We start from the raw sequence: 16,399 nt of genomic DNA on the forward strand, positions 1-16,399 counted from the left end.
GAAGGGGAGAGCGAGAGAGAGGGAAGGGGAGAGAGAGAGAGAGGGAAGGGAGAGAGAGAGAGAGGGAAGGGGAGAGAGAGAGAGAGGGAAGGGGAGAGAGAGAGAGAGGGAAGGGGAGAGAGAGAGAGAGGGAAGGGGAGAGAGAGAGAGAGGGAAGGGGAGAGAGAGAGAGAGGGAAGGGGAGAGAGAGAGAGAGGGAAGGGGAGAGAGAGAGAGAGGGAAGGGGAGAGAGAGAGAGAGGGAAGGGGAGAGAGAGAGAGAGGGAAGGGGAGAGAGAGAGAGAGGGAAGGGGAGAGAGAGAGAGAGGGAAGGGGAGAGAGAGAGAGAGGGAAGGGGAGAGAGAGAAAGAGGGAAGGGGAGAGAGAGAAAGAGGGAAGGGGAGAGAGAGAGAGAGGGAAGGGGAGAGAGAGAGAGAGAGGGAAGGGAGAGAGAGAGAGAGAGGGAAGGGGAGAGAGAGAGAGAGGGAAGGGGAGAGAGAGAGAGAGGGAAGGGGAGAGAGAGAGAGAGGGAAGGGGAGAGAGAGAGAGAGGGAAGGGGAGAGAGAGAGAGAGGGAAGGGGAGAGAGAGAGAGAGAGAGAGAGGGAAGGGGAGAGAGAGAGAGAGGGAAGGGGAGAGAGAGAGAGAGGGAAGGGGAGAGAGAGAGAGAGGGAAGGGGAGAGAGAGAGAGGGAAGGGGAGAGAGAGAGAGGGAAGGGGAGAGAGAGAGAGGGAAGGGGAGAGAGAGAGAGGGAAGGGGAGAGAGAGAGAGAGGGAAGGGAGAGAGAGAGAGGGAAGGGGAGAGAGAGAGAGGGAAGGGGAGAGAGAGAGAGAGGGAAGGGGAGAGAAGGAGAGAGAGGAGGAGAGAGTCACAGAAGAGGGAGGGACACACACACTGCCTCGAAGGAAGGCTCAATGTTATTCGACCGAAGAAAAAAAATTAAGCGTGCTGGAAGGCCCGAGATCATTAAAAGGCACAGCTGCCCAGGGATTCAGACACCCCTGCCCACTATTAAAGGAACAGTCACACATCCAGCCCGCACGGGATTATTAAAAGGGACAGTCACACACATGGCCCCCAACACCCACTCAGACCGCTCACCCATCACTTGCCACGTTGCACTCTTCGGGAGGGGGCAACACGAGAGCGCATAACCGGGAAATATTCCTCGCCTGCACCCCGTTTGACGGCCAGCAGCACGCAGACGAGATCGCGAGCCTCAGCCGTGGCACTCAGGCCCTCTGAGTCAGGCGGGCGAGCGGCCGCTCCGGAGACTCGAGCCCCACAGTCCAGGCCGCCCCACCGGAGGGGGGCCGGGCCGATATTTACCCCTCGAACAACATCACTAAAAAAAAATTATCTGGTGATTTATCTCATGCTCGTGGGAGCTCCCAGGGTTCGATACAGAGTAAAGCTCCCTCTACACTGTCCCGTCAAACACTCCCAGGGTCAGGTACAGTGTTAGATACAGAGTAAAGCTCCCTCTACACTGTCCCATCAAACACTCCCAGGGTCAGGTACAGGGTTAGATACAGAGTAAAGCTCCCTCTACACTGTCCCATCAAACACTCCCAGGGTCAGGTACAGGGTTAGATAGAGTAAAGCTCCCTCTACACTGTCCCATCAAACACTCCCAGGGTCAGGTACAGGGTTAGATACAGAGTAAAGCTCCCTCTACACTGTCCCATCAAACACTCCCAGGGTCAGGTACAGGGTTAGATACAGAGTAAAGCTCCCTCTACACTGTCCCATCAAACACTCCCAGGGTCAGGTACAGGGTTAGATACAGAGTAAAGCTCCCTCTACACTGTCCCGTCAAACACTCCCAGGGTCAGGTACAGGGTTAGATACAGAGTAAAGCTCCCTCTACACTGTCCCATCAAACACTCCCAGGGTCAGGTACAGGGTTAGATACAGAGTAAAGCTCCCTCTACACTGTCCCGTCAAACACTCCCAGGGGCAGGTACAGGGTTAGATACAGAGTAAAGCTCCCTCTACACTGTCCCATCAAACACTCCCAGGGTCAGGTACAGGGTTAGATACAGAGTAAAGCTCCCTCTACACTGTCCCGTCAAACACTCCCAGGGACAGGTACAGGGTTAGATACAGAGTAAAGCTCCCTCTACACTGTCCCATCAAACACTCCCAGGGACAGGTACAGGGTTAGATACAGAGTAAAGCTCCCTCTACACTGTCCCGTCAAACACTCCCAGGGTCAGGTACAGGGTTAGATACAGAGTAAAGCTCCCTCTACACTGTCCCATCAAACACTCCCAGGGTCAGGTACAGGGTTAGATACAGAGTAAAGCTCCCTCTACACTGTCCCGTCAAACACTCCCAGGGTCAGGTACAGGGTTAGACACAGAGTAAAGCTCCCTCCACACTGTCCCATCAAACACTCCCAGGGTCAGGTACAGGGTTAGATACAGAGTAAAGCTCCCTCTACACTGTCCCATCAAACACTCCCAGGGTCAGGTACAGGGTGAGATACAGAGTAAAGCTCCCTCTACACTGTCCCATCAAACACTCCCAGGGCAGGTACAGGGTTAGATACAGAGTAAAGCTCCCTCGACACTGTCCCATCAAACACTCCCAGGGCAGGTACAGGGTTAGATACAGAGTAAAGCTCCCTCTACACTGTCCCATCAAACACTCCCAGGGTCAGGTACAGGGCTCGATACAGAGTAAAGCTCCCTCTACACTGTCCCATCAAACACTCCCAGGGTCAGGTACAGGGTTAGATACAGAGTAAAGCTCCCTCTACACTGTCCCATCAAACACTCCCAGGGTCAGGTACAGGGTTAGATACAGAGTAAAGCTCCCTCTGCACTGTCCCGTCAAACACTCCCAGGGTCAGGTACAGGGTTCGATACAGAGTAAAGCTCCCTCTACACTGTCCCGTCAAACACTCCCAGGGTCAGGTACAGGGTTAGATACAGAGTAAAGCTCCCTCTACACTGTTCCATCAAACACTCCCAGGGTCAGGTACAGGGTTAGATACAGAGTAAAGCTCCCTCTACACTGTCCCGTCAAACACTCCCAGGGTCAGGTACAGGGTTAGATACAGAGTAAAGCTCCCTCGACACTGTCCCGTCAAACACTCCCAGGGTCAGGTACAGGGTTAGATACAGAGTAAAGCTCCCTCTACACTGTCCCATCAAACACTCCCAGGGTCAGGTACAGGGTTAGATACAGAGTAAAGCTCCCTCTACACTGTCCCATCAAACACTCCCAGGGTCAGGTACAGGGTTAGATACAGAGTAAAGCTCCCTCTACACTGTCCCGTCAAACCCTCCAAAACTGCGACTGCAGTTCAAAAAAAATACTCCATTGGCTCTAAAGCGCTTTGGGACATCTTGAGATCGTGAAAGGCACTGGATGAACGGGAGTTCGTTCCCTGTCCCACTTGCCGTCAGGCTGCGCTTGGCTTTCAAACTCAAAAATGCACCAAGGCAGCAGTCAGGAGGCACCGAGGTAGCTCAAAGCTCGCGGCAGTGTCCACCGAGGCGCCCTGCCACGGCCGCTGCGCACGACCCCAAGAACGCACACGCAAACCAGCTACGGCAGGGAAGGTCCATCGGCAAGGATTATGCCACAGGACAGGGAGATCCAAGTCCGGGGCTGGATTCGAACCCCAGGTCCCCGAGCGCGAGGGGACAGCGTGTGACAGATCGCAAACACCTCTCGCCGGCTGTCCGAAGACGGAAAAATGGAGTGGTCCCTGTCTGAACACCGACTGGACAAACCGCCTCACTGGCCGTCCACACAACCCCACGCCCTGTCGCTGCACTTGCGCATCAACTATCCCGCTCACCGCCATCACAGATTCCTTACGCCCACATTTACAATGGGAGTTTCCTATGTAAACGTCACGCTGCAACGACATATTTCTGCCAGTGGCGGCGCCGTTGCACCTCGGTTTTGTGGATCAGCTCCTCCCTGAACGACGCAAACGAGGGCTGAACGTTATAACCAGGACTGGGAGATTACTCCCATCAGGAAAGACCCAACAGGCTGGGGCTCCTTTCTCTGGGAAAGAGAAGGCTGAGGGGTGACCTGGTCGAGGTCTTTAAGATTATGAAAGGGTTTGATCGCGTCGACCAACGCCCTGTCCCGCACAGCCCAGGTCCGGCATCTGAGCTCTCACCTCGGAGTCAGAAAGTCGTGGGTTTGAGACATTAAACCGAGGGCCCCGTCTGCCCCTCTCGGGTGGACGTAAAAGATCCCACGGCCCACTATTGGAAGAAGAGCAGGGGGGAGTTCTCCCCGGTGCCCTGCGCCCCGATATTTACCCCGAAAGCAACATCCCATCCCCCATTCCCAGCGAGAAGCCATCACCTCGCACGAGTTTTAAGAGTTTCAGGGAATCCGCACACCACTCAGCTTCCCGACGGGAGAATCCACTGGCGCTGGTCTCTCGACCCCCAAACGACCACCCGCCCCCCGAGGCCGCACCCAAGTTCGCAAATGTAACCCCGCTATACAAGAAAGGGGAGAGGGGGGGGGTGGGTGGGGAACGACAGGCCAGTTGGCCAGACATCAGTCGCCAGAAAATTGATGCAATCCATGATCACGGAAGTGGTAACAGGACACTTAGAAAATCATAATACGATCAGGCAGAGTCAACATGGTTTTATGAAAGGGAGATTGCGTTTGACAAATTTATGAGAGTATTTTGAGGGTGTGACCACCAGGGTAGATAAAGGGGGAACCAGTGGATGGAGTCTGTTTAGATTTTCAAAAGGCATTCGATAAGGTGCCACATAAAAGGTTGTTACACAAGATAAGGGCTCATGGGATTGGGGGTAATATATCAGCATGGATAGAGGATTGGTTAACGGACAGAAAACAGAGAGTAGGAATAAACGGGTCATTCTCGGGTTGGCGGGCTGTAACTAGTGGGGTACCGCAGGGATCAGTGCTCGGGCCTCAGCTATTTACAATCGATATTAATGACTCGGATGAAGGGACCGAGTGTAATGTCTCCAAGTTTGCTGACGATACAAAGCTCGGTGGGAGAGTAAGCTGTGAGGAGGATGCAGAGAGTCTGCAAAGGGATATAGACAGGTTCAGTGAGTGGGCAAGAAGGTGGCAGATGGAGTATAATGTGGGGAAATGTGAGGTTATTCACTTTGGCAGGAAGAATAGAATCTTTTTTAAATGGTGAGAAACTATTAAATGTTGGTGCACAGAGAGATCTGGGTGTCCTGGTGCAAGAACGAGAGGGAAATCTCATTGAAACGTATAAAATTCTGACAGGGCTGGACAGGCTGGAGGCAGGGAGGGTGTCTCCCCTGGCTTGGGGGTCTCGAACGAGGGGGGGGTCACAGTCTCGGGATACGGGGGGGCAGGACATTTAGGACTGAGATGAGGAGAAATTTCTTCACTCAGAGGGTGGTGAACCTGTGGAATTCTCTGCCACAGAGGGCTGTGGAGGACGAGTCACTGAATATATTTAAGAAGGAGCTGGATAGATTTCGAGACACAAAAGGCATCAAGGGGTATCGAGATAGAGGATCAGCCGTGATCATATCGAATGGCGGAGCAGGCTCGACGGGCCGAATGGCCGACTCCTGCTCCGAGTTTCTATGTAAGAAACACAAAGTTAGCATGCAGGTACAGCGAGCAATTAGGAAGGCAGATGGTACGTTGGCCTTTATTGCAAGGGGGTTGGAGTACAAGAGTAAGGAAGTCTCACTACAATTGTACAGGGCTTTGGAGAGACCTCACCTGGAGCACTGTGTACAGTTTTGGTCTCCTTATCTAAGGAAGGATAGACTTGCCTTAGAGGCGGTGCAATGAAGGTTCACTAGATTGATTCCTGGGATGAGAGGGTTGTCCTATGAGGAGAGATTGAGGAGAATGGGCCGATACTCTATGGAGTTTAGAAGAATGAGAGGCGATCTCATTGAAACAGATAAGATTCTGAGGGGGGTTTGACAGGGTAGATGCTGAGAGGCTGTTTCCCCCTGGCTGGAGAGTCTAGAACCAGGGGGCATAGTCTCAGGATAAGGGGTCGGCCATCCTAGACTGAGATAAGGAGGAATTTCCTCACTCAGAGGGTTGTGAATCTTTGGAATTCTCTACCCCAGTGGGCTGTGGATGCTCAGACGTTGAGAATATTCAAGGCTGAGATGGATGGATTTTTGGACTCGAGGGATCGGGCGGGAAAGGGGAGTTGAGGTCGAAGATCAGCCATGATCTGACCGAATGGCGGAGCAGGCTCGAGGGGCCGAACGGCCGACTCCTGATTCTTCGGTTCTGATACGCCTCTCCGAACGTTTACCCCTCTGACGTGCGATTGACTCGGCCGCTGCTGCCCCTTTGCGGTGCTACCTACGACGAGCTTTTGGCACAGAAACTTTCACGTCACACCGTTACGCATTAGTCCCAATCCTGAACTCCTCCGCTGGCCAGGTCACGGCACTGTCCGCCATCGAAACGTCCCACCGCTGTGAATTGACCGCACAGCCACACTGAGATATTAGCTCAGGCGACCAGAAGCTCGGTCAAAGAGGGAGGTCTTAAGGAGCGTCTTAAAGGAGGAGGGGAGAGAGAGAGAGAGACGGAGAGGTTCAGGGAGGGAATTCCAGAGCTCGGGGGCCCCAGGCAGCTGAAGGCACGGCCGCCAATGGTGGAGCGATGGGAACCGGAGGGGGATGGACAAGAGGGCGGGATCGGAGGAGGGCAGAGATCTCGGAGGTGACAGAGAGAGGGCGAGGGGCCCCGGAGGGGATTTGAACTCGAGGATGGAGAATTTTAAAAAGCGAGGCGTTGCCAGGTCGGGAGCCGACGCAGGTCCAGCGAGCACGGGGGGGATGGGGCGACGGGTGAGCGGGACTCGGTTCGAGTTAGGATACGGGTGGGGAGGAGGGCAGAGTTTTGGGTGAGCCGGAGTTCACGGAGGGTGGGAGACCAGCCAGGAGAGCCCCTGACCTCCGGAGAGAGAGGTGGAGTGAATTGTACCAACAATACAAACTAACACTGCCTGTTGCCCCACAATCAATCAATCAATCAATCAATCAGACGGCGGGTACTCTCGATCGCGGACCCTCTCCGCGCCTCCCCTGAAAACCCACCGCCCCTCCCCGACCCGGAATATTGGCCGCCTGTCCGAATCTCTCCTCCTGTGGCTCGGTGTCACACGTGTTTGTTGTCAGGCATTTATCCCGGGCTGTCGGGCAATAACAAAGAAACAGGTCACTGTGCGAGGGAGGGGAGAGATTCACACGAGGAGACGGCACTCCCTCCCTGGAGTAACTCAGCCCGCCCGCCCTCCCTCTCCTCCTCCCTGCAATAACTCAGCCCGCCCGCCCTCCCTCGCTCTCCTCCGACCTGCAACAACTCAGCCCGCCCGCCCTCCCTCGCTCTCCTCCGACCTGCAATAACTCAGCCCGCCCGCCCTCCCTCGCTCTCCTCCGACCTGCAATAACTCAGCCCGCCCGCCCTCCCTCGCTCTCCTCCGACCTGAAATAACTCAGCCCGCCCGCCCTCCCTCGCTCTCCTCCGACCTGCAACAACTCAGCCCGCCCGCCCTCCCTCGCTCTCCTCCGACCTGCAACAACTCAGCCCGCCCGCCCTCCCTCGCTCTCCTCCGACCTGCAGTAACTCAGCCCGCCCGCCCTCCCTCGCTCTCCTCCGACCTGCAACAACTCAGCCCGCCCTCCCTCCCTCGCTCTCCTCCGACCTGCAACAACTCAGCCCGCCCGCCCTCCCTCGCTCTCCTCCGACCTGCAATAACTCAGCCCGCCCTCCCTCCCTCGCTCTCCTCCGACCTGCAACAACTCAGCCCGCCCGCCCTCCCTCGCTCTCCTCCGACCTGCAACAACTCAGCCCGCCCTCCCTCCCTCGCTCTCCTCCGACCTGCAACAACTCAGCCCGCCCTCCCTCGCTCTCCTCCGACCTGCAATAACTCAGCCCGCCCGCCCTCCCTCGCTCTCCTCCGACCTGCAACAACTCAGCCCGCCCGCCCTCCCTCGCTCTCCTCCGACCTGCAATAACTCAGCCCGCCCGCCCTCCCTCGCTCTCCTCCGACCTGCAACAACTCAGCCCGCCCGCCCTCCCTCGCTCTCCTCCGACCTGCAACAACTCAGCCCGCCCGGCCTCCCTCGCTCTCCTCCGACCTGCAATAACTCAGCCCGCCCGCCCTCCCTCGCTCTCCTCCGACCTGCAATAACTCAGCCCGCCCGCCCTCCCTCGCTCTCCTCCGACCTGCAGTAACTCAGCCCGCCCACCCTCCCTCGCTCTCCTCCGACCTGCAACAACTCAGCCCGCCCGCCCTCCCTCGCTCTCCTCCGACCTGCAATAACTCAGCCCGCCCGCCCTCCCTCGCTCTCCTCCGACCTGCAATAACTCAGCCCGCCCGCCCTCCCTCCCTCTCCTCCGACCTGCAATAACTCAGCCCGCCCGCCCTCCCTCGCTCTCCTCCTCCCTGCAGTAACTCAGCCCGCCCGCCCTCCCTCGCTCTCCTCCGACCTGCAACAACTCAGCCCGCCCTCCCTCCCTCGCTCTCCTCCGACCTGCAACAACTCAGCCCGCCCGCCCTCCCTCGCTCTCCTCCGACCTGCAACAACTCAGCCCGCCCGCCCTCCCTCGCTCTCCTCCGACCTGCAATAACTCAGCCCGCCCGCCCGCCCTCCCTCCCTCTCCTCCGACCTGCAATAACTCAGCCCGCCCGCCCTCCCTCGCTCTCCTCCTCCCTGCAGTAACTCAGCCCGCCCGCCCGCCCTCCCTCGCTCTCCTCCGACCTGCAACAACTCAGCCCGCCCACCCTCCCTCGCTCTCCTCCGACCTGCAATAACTCAGCCCGCCCGCCCTCCCTCGCTCTCCTCCGACCTGCAACAACTCAGCCCGCCCACCCTCCCTCGCTCTCCTCCGACCTGCAATAACTCAGCCCGCCCGCCCTCCCTCCCTCTCCTCCGACCTGAAATAACTCAGCCCGCCCTCCCTCCCTCCCTCGCTCTCCTCCGACCTGCAATAACTCAGCCCGCCCGCCCTCCCTCGCTCTCCTCCGACCTGCAATAACTCAGCCCGCCCGCCCTCCCTCGCTCTCCTCCGACCTGCAGTAACTCAGCCCGCCCGCCCTCCCTCGCTCTCCTCCTCCCTGGAGTAACTCAGCCCGCCCGCCCTCCCTCGCTCTCCACCGACCTGCAATAACTCAGCCCCCTCTCCACAGTCCCTCCCCCTCCTCCTCCCTGTAGTAACTCAGCCCCCTCTCCCCAGTCCCTCACTCTCCCTCTCCTCCTCCTCCCTGTAGTAACTCAGCCCCCTCTCCCCAGTCCCTCACTCTCCCTCTCCTCCTCCTCCCTGTAGTAACTCAGCCCCCTCTCCCCAGTCCCACACTCTCCTCCTCCCTGTAGTAACTCAGCCCCCTCTCCCCAGTCCCTCACTCTCCCCCTCCTCCTCCTCCCTGTAGTAACTCAGCCCCCTCTCCCCAGTCCCTCACTCTCCCTCTCCCTCTCCTCCTCCCTGCAGTAACTCAGCCCCCTCTCCCCAGTCCCTCACTCTCCCTCTCCTCCCTGTAGTAACTCAGCCCCCTCTCCCCAGTCCCTCACTCTCCCTCTCCTCCTCCTCCTCCTCCCTGTAGTAACTCAGCCCCCTCTCCCCAGTCCCTCACTCTCCCTCTCCTCCTCCCTGCAGTAACTCAGCCCCCTCTCCCCAGTCCCTCACTCTCCCTCTCCTCCTCCTCCCTGTAGTAACTCAGCCCCCTCTCCCCAGTCCCTCACTCTCCCTCCCTGTAGTAACTCAGCCCCCTCTCCCCAGTCCCTCACTCTCCCTCTCTCCCTCCCTGTAGTAACTCAGCCCCCTCTCCCCAGTCCCACACTCTCCCTCTCCCTCCCTGTAGTAACTCAGCCCCCTCTCCCCAGTCCCTCACTCTCCCTCTCCCCCTCCTCCTCCCTGTAGTAACTCAGCCCCTCACTCTCCCCCTCCTCCTCCTCCCTGTAGTAACTCAGCCCCCTCTCCCCAGTCCCTCACTCTCCCTCTCCTCCTCCTCCCTGTAGTAACTCAGCCCCCTCTCCCCAGTCCCTCACTCTCCCTCTCCTCCTCCTCCTCCCTGTAGTAACTCAGCCCCCTCTCCCCAGTCCCTCACTCTCCCTCTCCTCCTCCTCCCTGCAGTAACTCAGCCCCCTCTCCCCAGTCCCTCACTCTCCCTCTCCTCCTCCCTGCAGTAACTCAGCCCCCTCTCCCCAGTCCCTCACTCTCCCTCTCTCCCTCCCTGTAGTAACTCAGCCCCCTCTCCCCAATCCCTCACTCTCCCTCCCTGTAGTAACTCAGCCCCCTCTCCCCAGTCCCACACTCTCCCTCTCTCCCTCCCTGTAGTAACTCAGCCCCCTCTCCCCAGTCCCTCACTCTCCCTCTCCCCCTCCTCCTCCCTGGAGTAACTCAGCCCCTCACTCTCCCCCTCCTCCTCCTCCCTGTAGTAACTCAGCCCCCTCTCCCCAGTCCCTCACTCTCCCTCCCCCTCCTCCTCCCTGCAGTAACTCAGCCCCCTCTCCCCAGTCCCTCCCCCTCCTCCTCCCTGCAGTAACTCAGCCCCCTCTCCCCAGTCCCTCACTCTCCCTCTCCTCCTCCTCCCTGGAGTAACTCAGCCCCCTCTCCCCAGTCCCTCACTCACCCTCTCCTCCTCTTCCCTGCAGTAACTCAGCCCCCTCTCCCCAGTCCCTCACTCTCCCTCTCCTCCTCCCTGCAGTAACTCAGCCCCCTCTCCCCAGTCCCTCCCCCTCCTCCTCCTCCTCCCTGCAGTAACTCAGCCCCCTCTCCCCAGTCCCTCACTCTCCCTCTCCTCCTCCTCCCTGGAGTAACTCAGCCCCCTCTCCCCAGTCCCTCACTCACCCTCTCCTCCTCTTCCCTGCAGTAACTCAGCCTCCTCTCCCCAGTCCCTCACTCTCCCCCTCCTCCTCCCTGGAGTAACTCAGCCCCCTCTCCTCAGTCCCTCACTCTCCCTCCTCCTCCTCCCTGTAGTAACTCAGCCCCCTCTCCCCAGTCCCTCACTCTCCCTCTCCTCCTCCTCCCTGTAGTAACTCAGCCCCCTCTCCCCAGTCCCTCACTCACCCTCTCCTCCTCTTCCCTGCAGTAACTCAGCCCCCTCTCCCCAGTCCCTCACTCTCCCTCTCCTCCTCCCTGCAGTAACTCAGCCCCCTCTCCCCAGTCCCTCACCCTCTCCTCCTCTTCCCTGCAGTAACTCAGCCCCCTCTCCCCAGTCCCTCACTCTCCCCCTCCTCCTCCCTGGAGTAACTCAGCCCCCTCTCCCCAGTCCCTCACTCTCCCTCCTCCTCCTCCCTGGAGTAACTCAGCCCCCTCTCCCCAGTCCCTCACTCTCCCTCTCCTCCTCCTCCCTGTAGTAACTCAGCCCCCTCTCCCCAGTCCCTCACTCTCCCTCTCCTCCTCCTCCCTGCAGTAACTCAGCCCCCTCTCCCCAGTCCCTCACTCTCCTCCTCCTCCCTGTAGTAACTCAGCCCCCTCTCCCCAGTCCCTCACTCTCCCTCTCCTCCTCCTCCTCCTCCCTGCAGTAACTCAGCCCCCTCTCCCCAGTCCCTCACTCTCCCCCTCCTCCTCCTCCCTGTAGTAACTCAGCCCCCTCTCCCCAGTCCCTCACTCTCCCCCTCCTCCTTGTAGTAACTCAGCCCCCTCTCCCCAGTACCTCACTCTCCCTCTCCTCCTCCTCCCTGTAGTAACTCAGCCCCCTCTCCAGTCCCTCACTCTCCCTCTTCTCCTCCTCCCTGTAGTAACTCAGCCCCCTCTCCCCAGTCCCTCACTCTCCCTCTCCTCCTCCTCCCTGTAGTAACTCAGCCCCCTCTCCCCAGTCCCTCACTCTCCCTCTCCTCCTCCTCCCTGGAATAACTCAGCCCCCTCTCCCCAGTCCCTCACTCTCCCCCTCCTCCTCCTCCCTGTAGTAACTCAGCCCCCTCTCCCCAGTCCCTCACTCTCCCTCTCCTCCTCCTCCCTGTAGTAACTCAGCCCCCTCTCCCCAGTCCCTCACTCTCCCTCTCCTCCTCCTCCCTGCAGTAACTCAGCCCCCTCTCCAGTCCCTCCCCCTCCTCCTCCCTGTAGTAACTCAGCCCCCTCTCCCCAGTCCCTCCCCCTCCTCCTCCTCCTCCCTGCAGTAACTCAGCCCCCTCTCCCCAGTCCCTCACTCTCCCTCTCCTCCTCCTCCCTGGAGTAACTCAGCCCCCTCTCCCCAGTCCCTCACTCACCCTCTCCTCCTCTTCCCTGCAGTAACTCAGCCTCCTCTCCCCAGTCCCTCACTCTCCCCCTCCTCCTCCCTGGAGTAACTCAGCCCCCTCTCCCCAGTCCCTCACTCTCCCTCCTCCTCCTCCCTGTAGTAACTCAGCCCCCTCTCCCCAGTCCCTCACTCTCCCTCTCCTCCTCCTCCCTGTAGTAACTCAGCCCCCTCTCCCCAGTCCCTCACTCTCCCTCTCCTCCTCCTCCCTGTAGTAACTCAGCCCCCTCTCCCCAGTCCCTCACTCTCCCTCTCCTCCTCCTCCCTGCAGTAACTCAGCCCCCTCTCCCCAGTCCCTCACTCTCCTCCTCCTCCCTGTAGTAACTCAGCCCCCTCTCCCCAGTCCCTCACTCTCCCTCTCCTCCTCCTCCCTGCAGTAACTCAGCCCCCTCTCCCCAGTCCCTCACTCTCCCCCTCCTCCTTGTAGTAACTCAGCCCCCTCTCCCCAGTCCCTCACTCTCCCTCTCCTCCTCCTCCCTGTAGTAACTCAGCCCCCTCTCCCCAGTCCCTCACTCTCCCTCTCCTCCTCCTCCCTGTAGTAACTCAGCCCCCTCTCCCCAGTCCCTCACTCTCCCTCTCCTCCTCCTCCCTGTAGTAACTCAGCCCCCTCTCCCCAGTCCCTCACTCTCCCTCTCCTCCTCCTCCCTGTAGTAACTCAGCCCCCTCTCCCCAGTCCCTCACACTCTCCCTCTCCTCCTCCTCCCTGTAGTAACTCAGCCCCCTCTCCCCAGTCCCACACTCTCCCTCTCCTCCTCCTCCTCCTCCCTGCAGTAACTCAGCCCCCTCTCCCCAGTCCCTCACACTCTCCCTCTCCTCCTCCTCCCTGTAGTAACTCAGCCCCCTCTCCCCAGTCCCACACTCTCCCTCTCCTCCTCCTCCTCCTCCCTGTAGTAACTCAGCCCCCTCTCCCCAGTCCCTCACTCTCCCTCTCCTTGCAGTAACTCAGCCCCCTCTCCCCAGTCCCTCACTCTCCCTCTCCTCCTCCTCCTCCTCCCTGTAGTAACTCAGCCCCCTCTCCCCAGTCCCTCACTCTCCCTCCTCCTCCTCCCTGTAGTAACTCAGCCCCCTCTCCCCAGTCCCTCACTCTCCCCCTCCTCCTCCTCCCTGGAGTAACTCAGCCCCCTCTCCCCAGTCCCTCACTCTCCCTCTCCTCCTCCTCCCTGTAGTAACTCAGCCCCCTCTCCCCAGTCCCTCACTCTCCCTCTCTCCCTCCCTGTAGTAACTCAGCCCCCTCTCCCCAGTCCCTCACTCTCCCTCTCCTCCTCCTCCCTGCAGTAACTCAGCCCCCTCTCCCCAGTCCCTCACTCTCCCCCTCCTCCCTGTAGTAACTCAGCCCCCTCTCCCCAGTCCCTCACTCTCCCTCTCCTCCTCCTCCCTGTAGTAACTCAGCCCCCTCTCCCCAGTCCCTCACTCTCCCTCTCCTGCTCCTCCCTGCAGTAACTCAGCCCCCTCTCCCCAGTCCCTCACTCTCCCTCTCCTCCTCCTCCCTGTAGTAACTCAGGAGCCTGTTCCTCAGCCCTCACACCCTCTCTCTCCCCCCTATACCCCCCTCTATCCCGGGCCCAGTCCCCGGTCTCCCCCCGGGCCCAGTCCCCGGGCCCAGTCCCCGGTCTCTCCCCCCTCTCTCTCCCCCCTATACCCCCCTCTATCCCGGGCCCAGTCCCCGGGCCCAGTCCCCGGTCTCCCCCCGGGCCCAGTCCCCGGTCTCCCCCCGGGCCCAGTCCCCGGTCTCCCCCCGGGCCCAGTCCCCGGTCTCCCCCCGGGCCCAGTCCCCGGTCTCTCCTCACTCCTCCCCCCTACCTGTAGTAACTCAGGAGCCCGTTGCTCAGCACGAACCACCTCCTCTGGTAGCCTTTGATGTAATTGGTCCATTTGAAGAGCCAGCCCTTGTACGTGTCCGACGCCGACTTGAGCTCCGTCATGGCGGCGGGGCGGAGACACCCCCTGCCCGGCCCGGCTCCCGCAGGCGAGCCCGAGGACTGGGGCCTAGTCCTGGTCCGGGGGGCCTGGGCGTCGCCTCGGGCCTCCCGCCGCTCCGAGTGGCCTCAGGCCTCGGGCTTCTCTTCCTCCGCCGCCTCCGCCTCGGCCACTTCCAGCAGGGGGGCCTCGGCCGAGAGGCTCCTTCACCGTCCGTCCGTCCGACCCGCCGACCCAGGCCCTAATCCCCGCCCCCCGCCGCCGCCGCCGCCGCCTCCCATTGGCCCGGCCCGGCCCCGCCCCGCGTCACCGCCCTCCCCCCCCCATTGGTCGGGCCACCCGTCCATCAGCGGCGGAGGAGGAAGGGGGGCGGGGACAGCTCGCCCATTGGTCGAGGCGCCCGTCCATCAGCGGCGGAGGAGGGAGGGGGGGCGGGGACAGCTCGCCCATTGGTCGAGGCGCCCGTCCATCAGGTGGGAGGGGGCGGGTGACGCACTCCCTTTCCCTCCCATTGGTCGAGCTCGACCTTCCATCAGGTGTTGAAAGGGGGGGGGCGGGGATCACTCGCCCTTTATCTGCCATTGGTCGAGCTCCCCGTCCATCAGGCGCAGTGGGCGGGAGGACGCTCGAGCTTTCGCTCCTATTGGTGCAAGTGCCCGTCCATCAGGTGTAAGGGCGGGGAGACGCCCGCCCTTTCTCTCCCATTGGTGCAACAGGTAGGGGGGGGCAAACGCCCGTCCGTCATTCCCATTGGTCGGCGACACAGTCCATCAGGAGGAGGGGGGGTGGGAAAACGCCCATCTTTTACTCCCATTGGTCGGCGCCGCAGTCCATCAAGCGGAGGGGCGGGGAGAAAGCCCGACCGTTACCTCCCATTGGCCGCGCCCGCCCGTCAATCAAAGCGGAGCCGCCGCGCCGGGTGACCGAATAAAGGCGGGGGCGGAGCTCCACCTCGCGCGGGCCGCCTTGTGACGTGGAAGCTGAGGTCCCGCCCACTCGCTGCGGCTGCTGATTGGACAGCAAGGAGGTGGGGCAGGGCAGAAGCGCCGGGCGGTGATTGGGGGCGGCGGCTGTCAATCAGAGCAATGGGGGAGGGCGGGGCGGCGGCGGCTGTCAATCAGAGCGAGAGGAGGCGGCGCCATTTCAGGAGCAGAACTAAAATGCTGCAGCTCCTGTCCAAGCTGAGACAAAATAACCAAAAAACGACCAAAAACCCACTTTAAGGGAAGGAGTCACAGGAGAAGAGGTTTAGAAACACTTTTTAACAACTTTGGGACCTTCCGCGCCTCTCCCAACTCTTCATTTACTCATTTGAGGGAAGTGGCCGAGCGCAGGGCATGGCGGCCGATTGGCGCCTCTGTTCGCCCCCTCCACGATTTGGCGGGGCCGCCTTCCCCGCCCCCCCCCCCCCCCCGTCGAGCCGGCTGCATCCCCGCGCGCGGGGTGAAGGCGTTCCCGCTGGGGAGGGAGTCCCAGGACCTCGACCCCGCCAAACCTGGAGGGACACGGCCGGTCCGCCCTCCCAAGTTGGGGCGTCCCGTCGGGGCGGCCGTTTGCGCCCGCGTGCGGGACTCGGAGGGAAGAACGTAAGAAATGGGAGCAGGGCCGGCCCCCTCGAGCCCGCTCCGCCATTCGACAAGATCATGGCTGATCTTCGAGCTCAATGCCATTTTCCTGCACCGTCCCCATATGCCTTGATGCCTTAAATATCTCGAAATCTATCGATTTCTTTGAACGCACTCAATGACGGAGCCTCCGCAGCCCTCTGGGGTAGAGAATTCCAAAGATTCAGCACCCTCTGAGTGAAGAAATTCCTCCTCCTCTCAGTCTTGAATGGCCGACCCCTTATCCTGAGACTGTGACCCCTGGTTCTGGACCCCCCCAGCCAGGGGAAATATCCTCCCTGCATCCAGTCTGTCGAGCCCTGTCAGAATTTTATATGTTTCAATGAGATCTCCTCTCGTTCTTCGAAACTCGAGTGAATACAGGCCGAGTCGACCCAATCTCTCCTCATACGTCAGTCCTGCCATCTCAGGGATCAGTCTGGTGAACCTTCGTTGCACTCCCTCCATGACAAGGACATCCTTCCTCAGATAAGGAGACCAAAACTGCACACAATACTCCAGATGTGGTCTCACCAAGGCCCTGTATAACTGCAGTAAGACATCCCTGCTCCTGTACTCAAATCCTCTTGCAATGAAGGCCAACATACCATTCGCCTTCCTAACTGTTTGCTGCTCTTGTCCTTCTTGGTGGTAGAGGTCGTGGGTTTGGGAGGTGCTGTCG

At 60.2% G+C, this 16,399-nt stretch overlaps 1 protein-coding gene across 1 annotated transcript in view; it reads right to left on the reverse strand.

The window, feature by feature from the left end:
* The window catches only part of LOC137311463 (oxysterol-binding protein 1-like), an 83,322-nt gene extending 68,948 nt beyond the window's left edge, over positions 1-14,374 (reverse strand). The window contains exon 1 of the mRNA XM_067978657.1: positions 13,997-14,374. Within this exon, the coding sequence (XP_067834758.1) occupies positions 13,997-14,118 (122 nt within the window). The 5' untranslated portion in view covers positions 14,119-14,374. The remainder of the gene's footprint in view (positions 1-13,996) is intronic.
* Between the last annotated feature and the right edge of the window lie 2,025 nt (positions 14,375-16,399).

Source organism: Heptranchias perlo, unplaced genomic scaffold, assembly GCF_035084215.1.
Source record: "Heptranchias perlo isolate sHepPer1 unplaced genomic scaffold, sHepPer1.hap1 HAP1_SCAFFOLD_341, whole genome shotgun sequence".
Taxonomy (NCBI): domain Eukaryota; kingdom Metazoa; phylum Chordata; class Chondrichthyes; order Hexanchiformes; family Hexanchidae; genus Heptranchias; species Heptranchias perlo.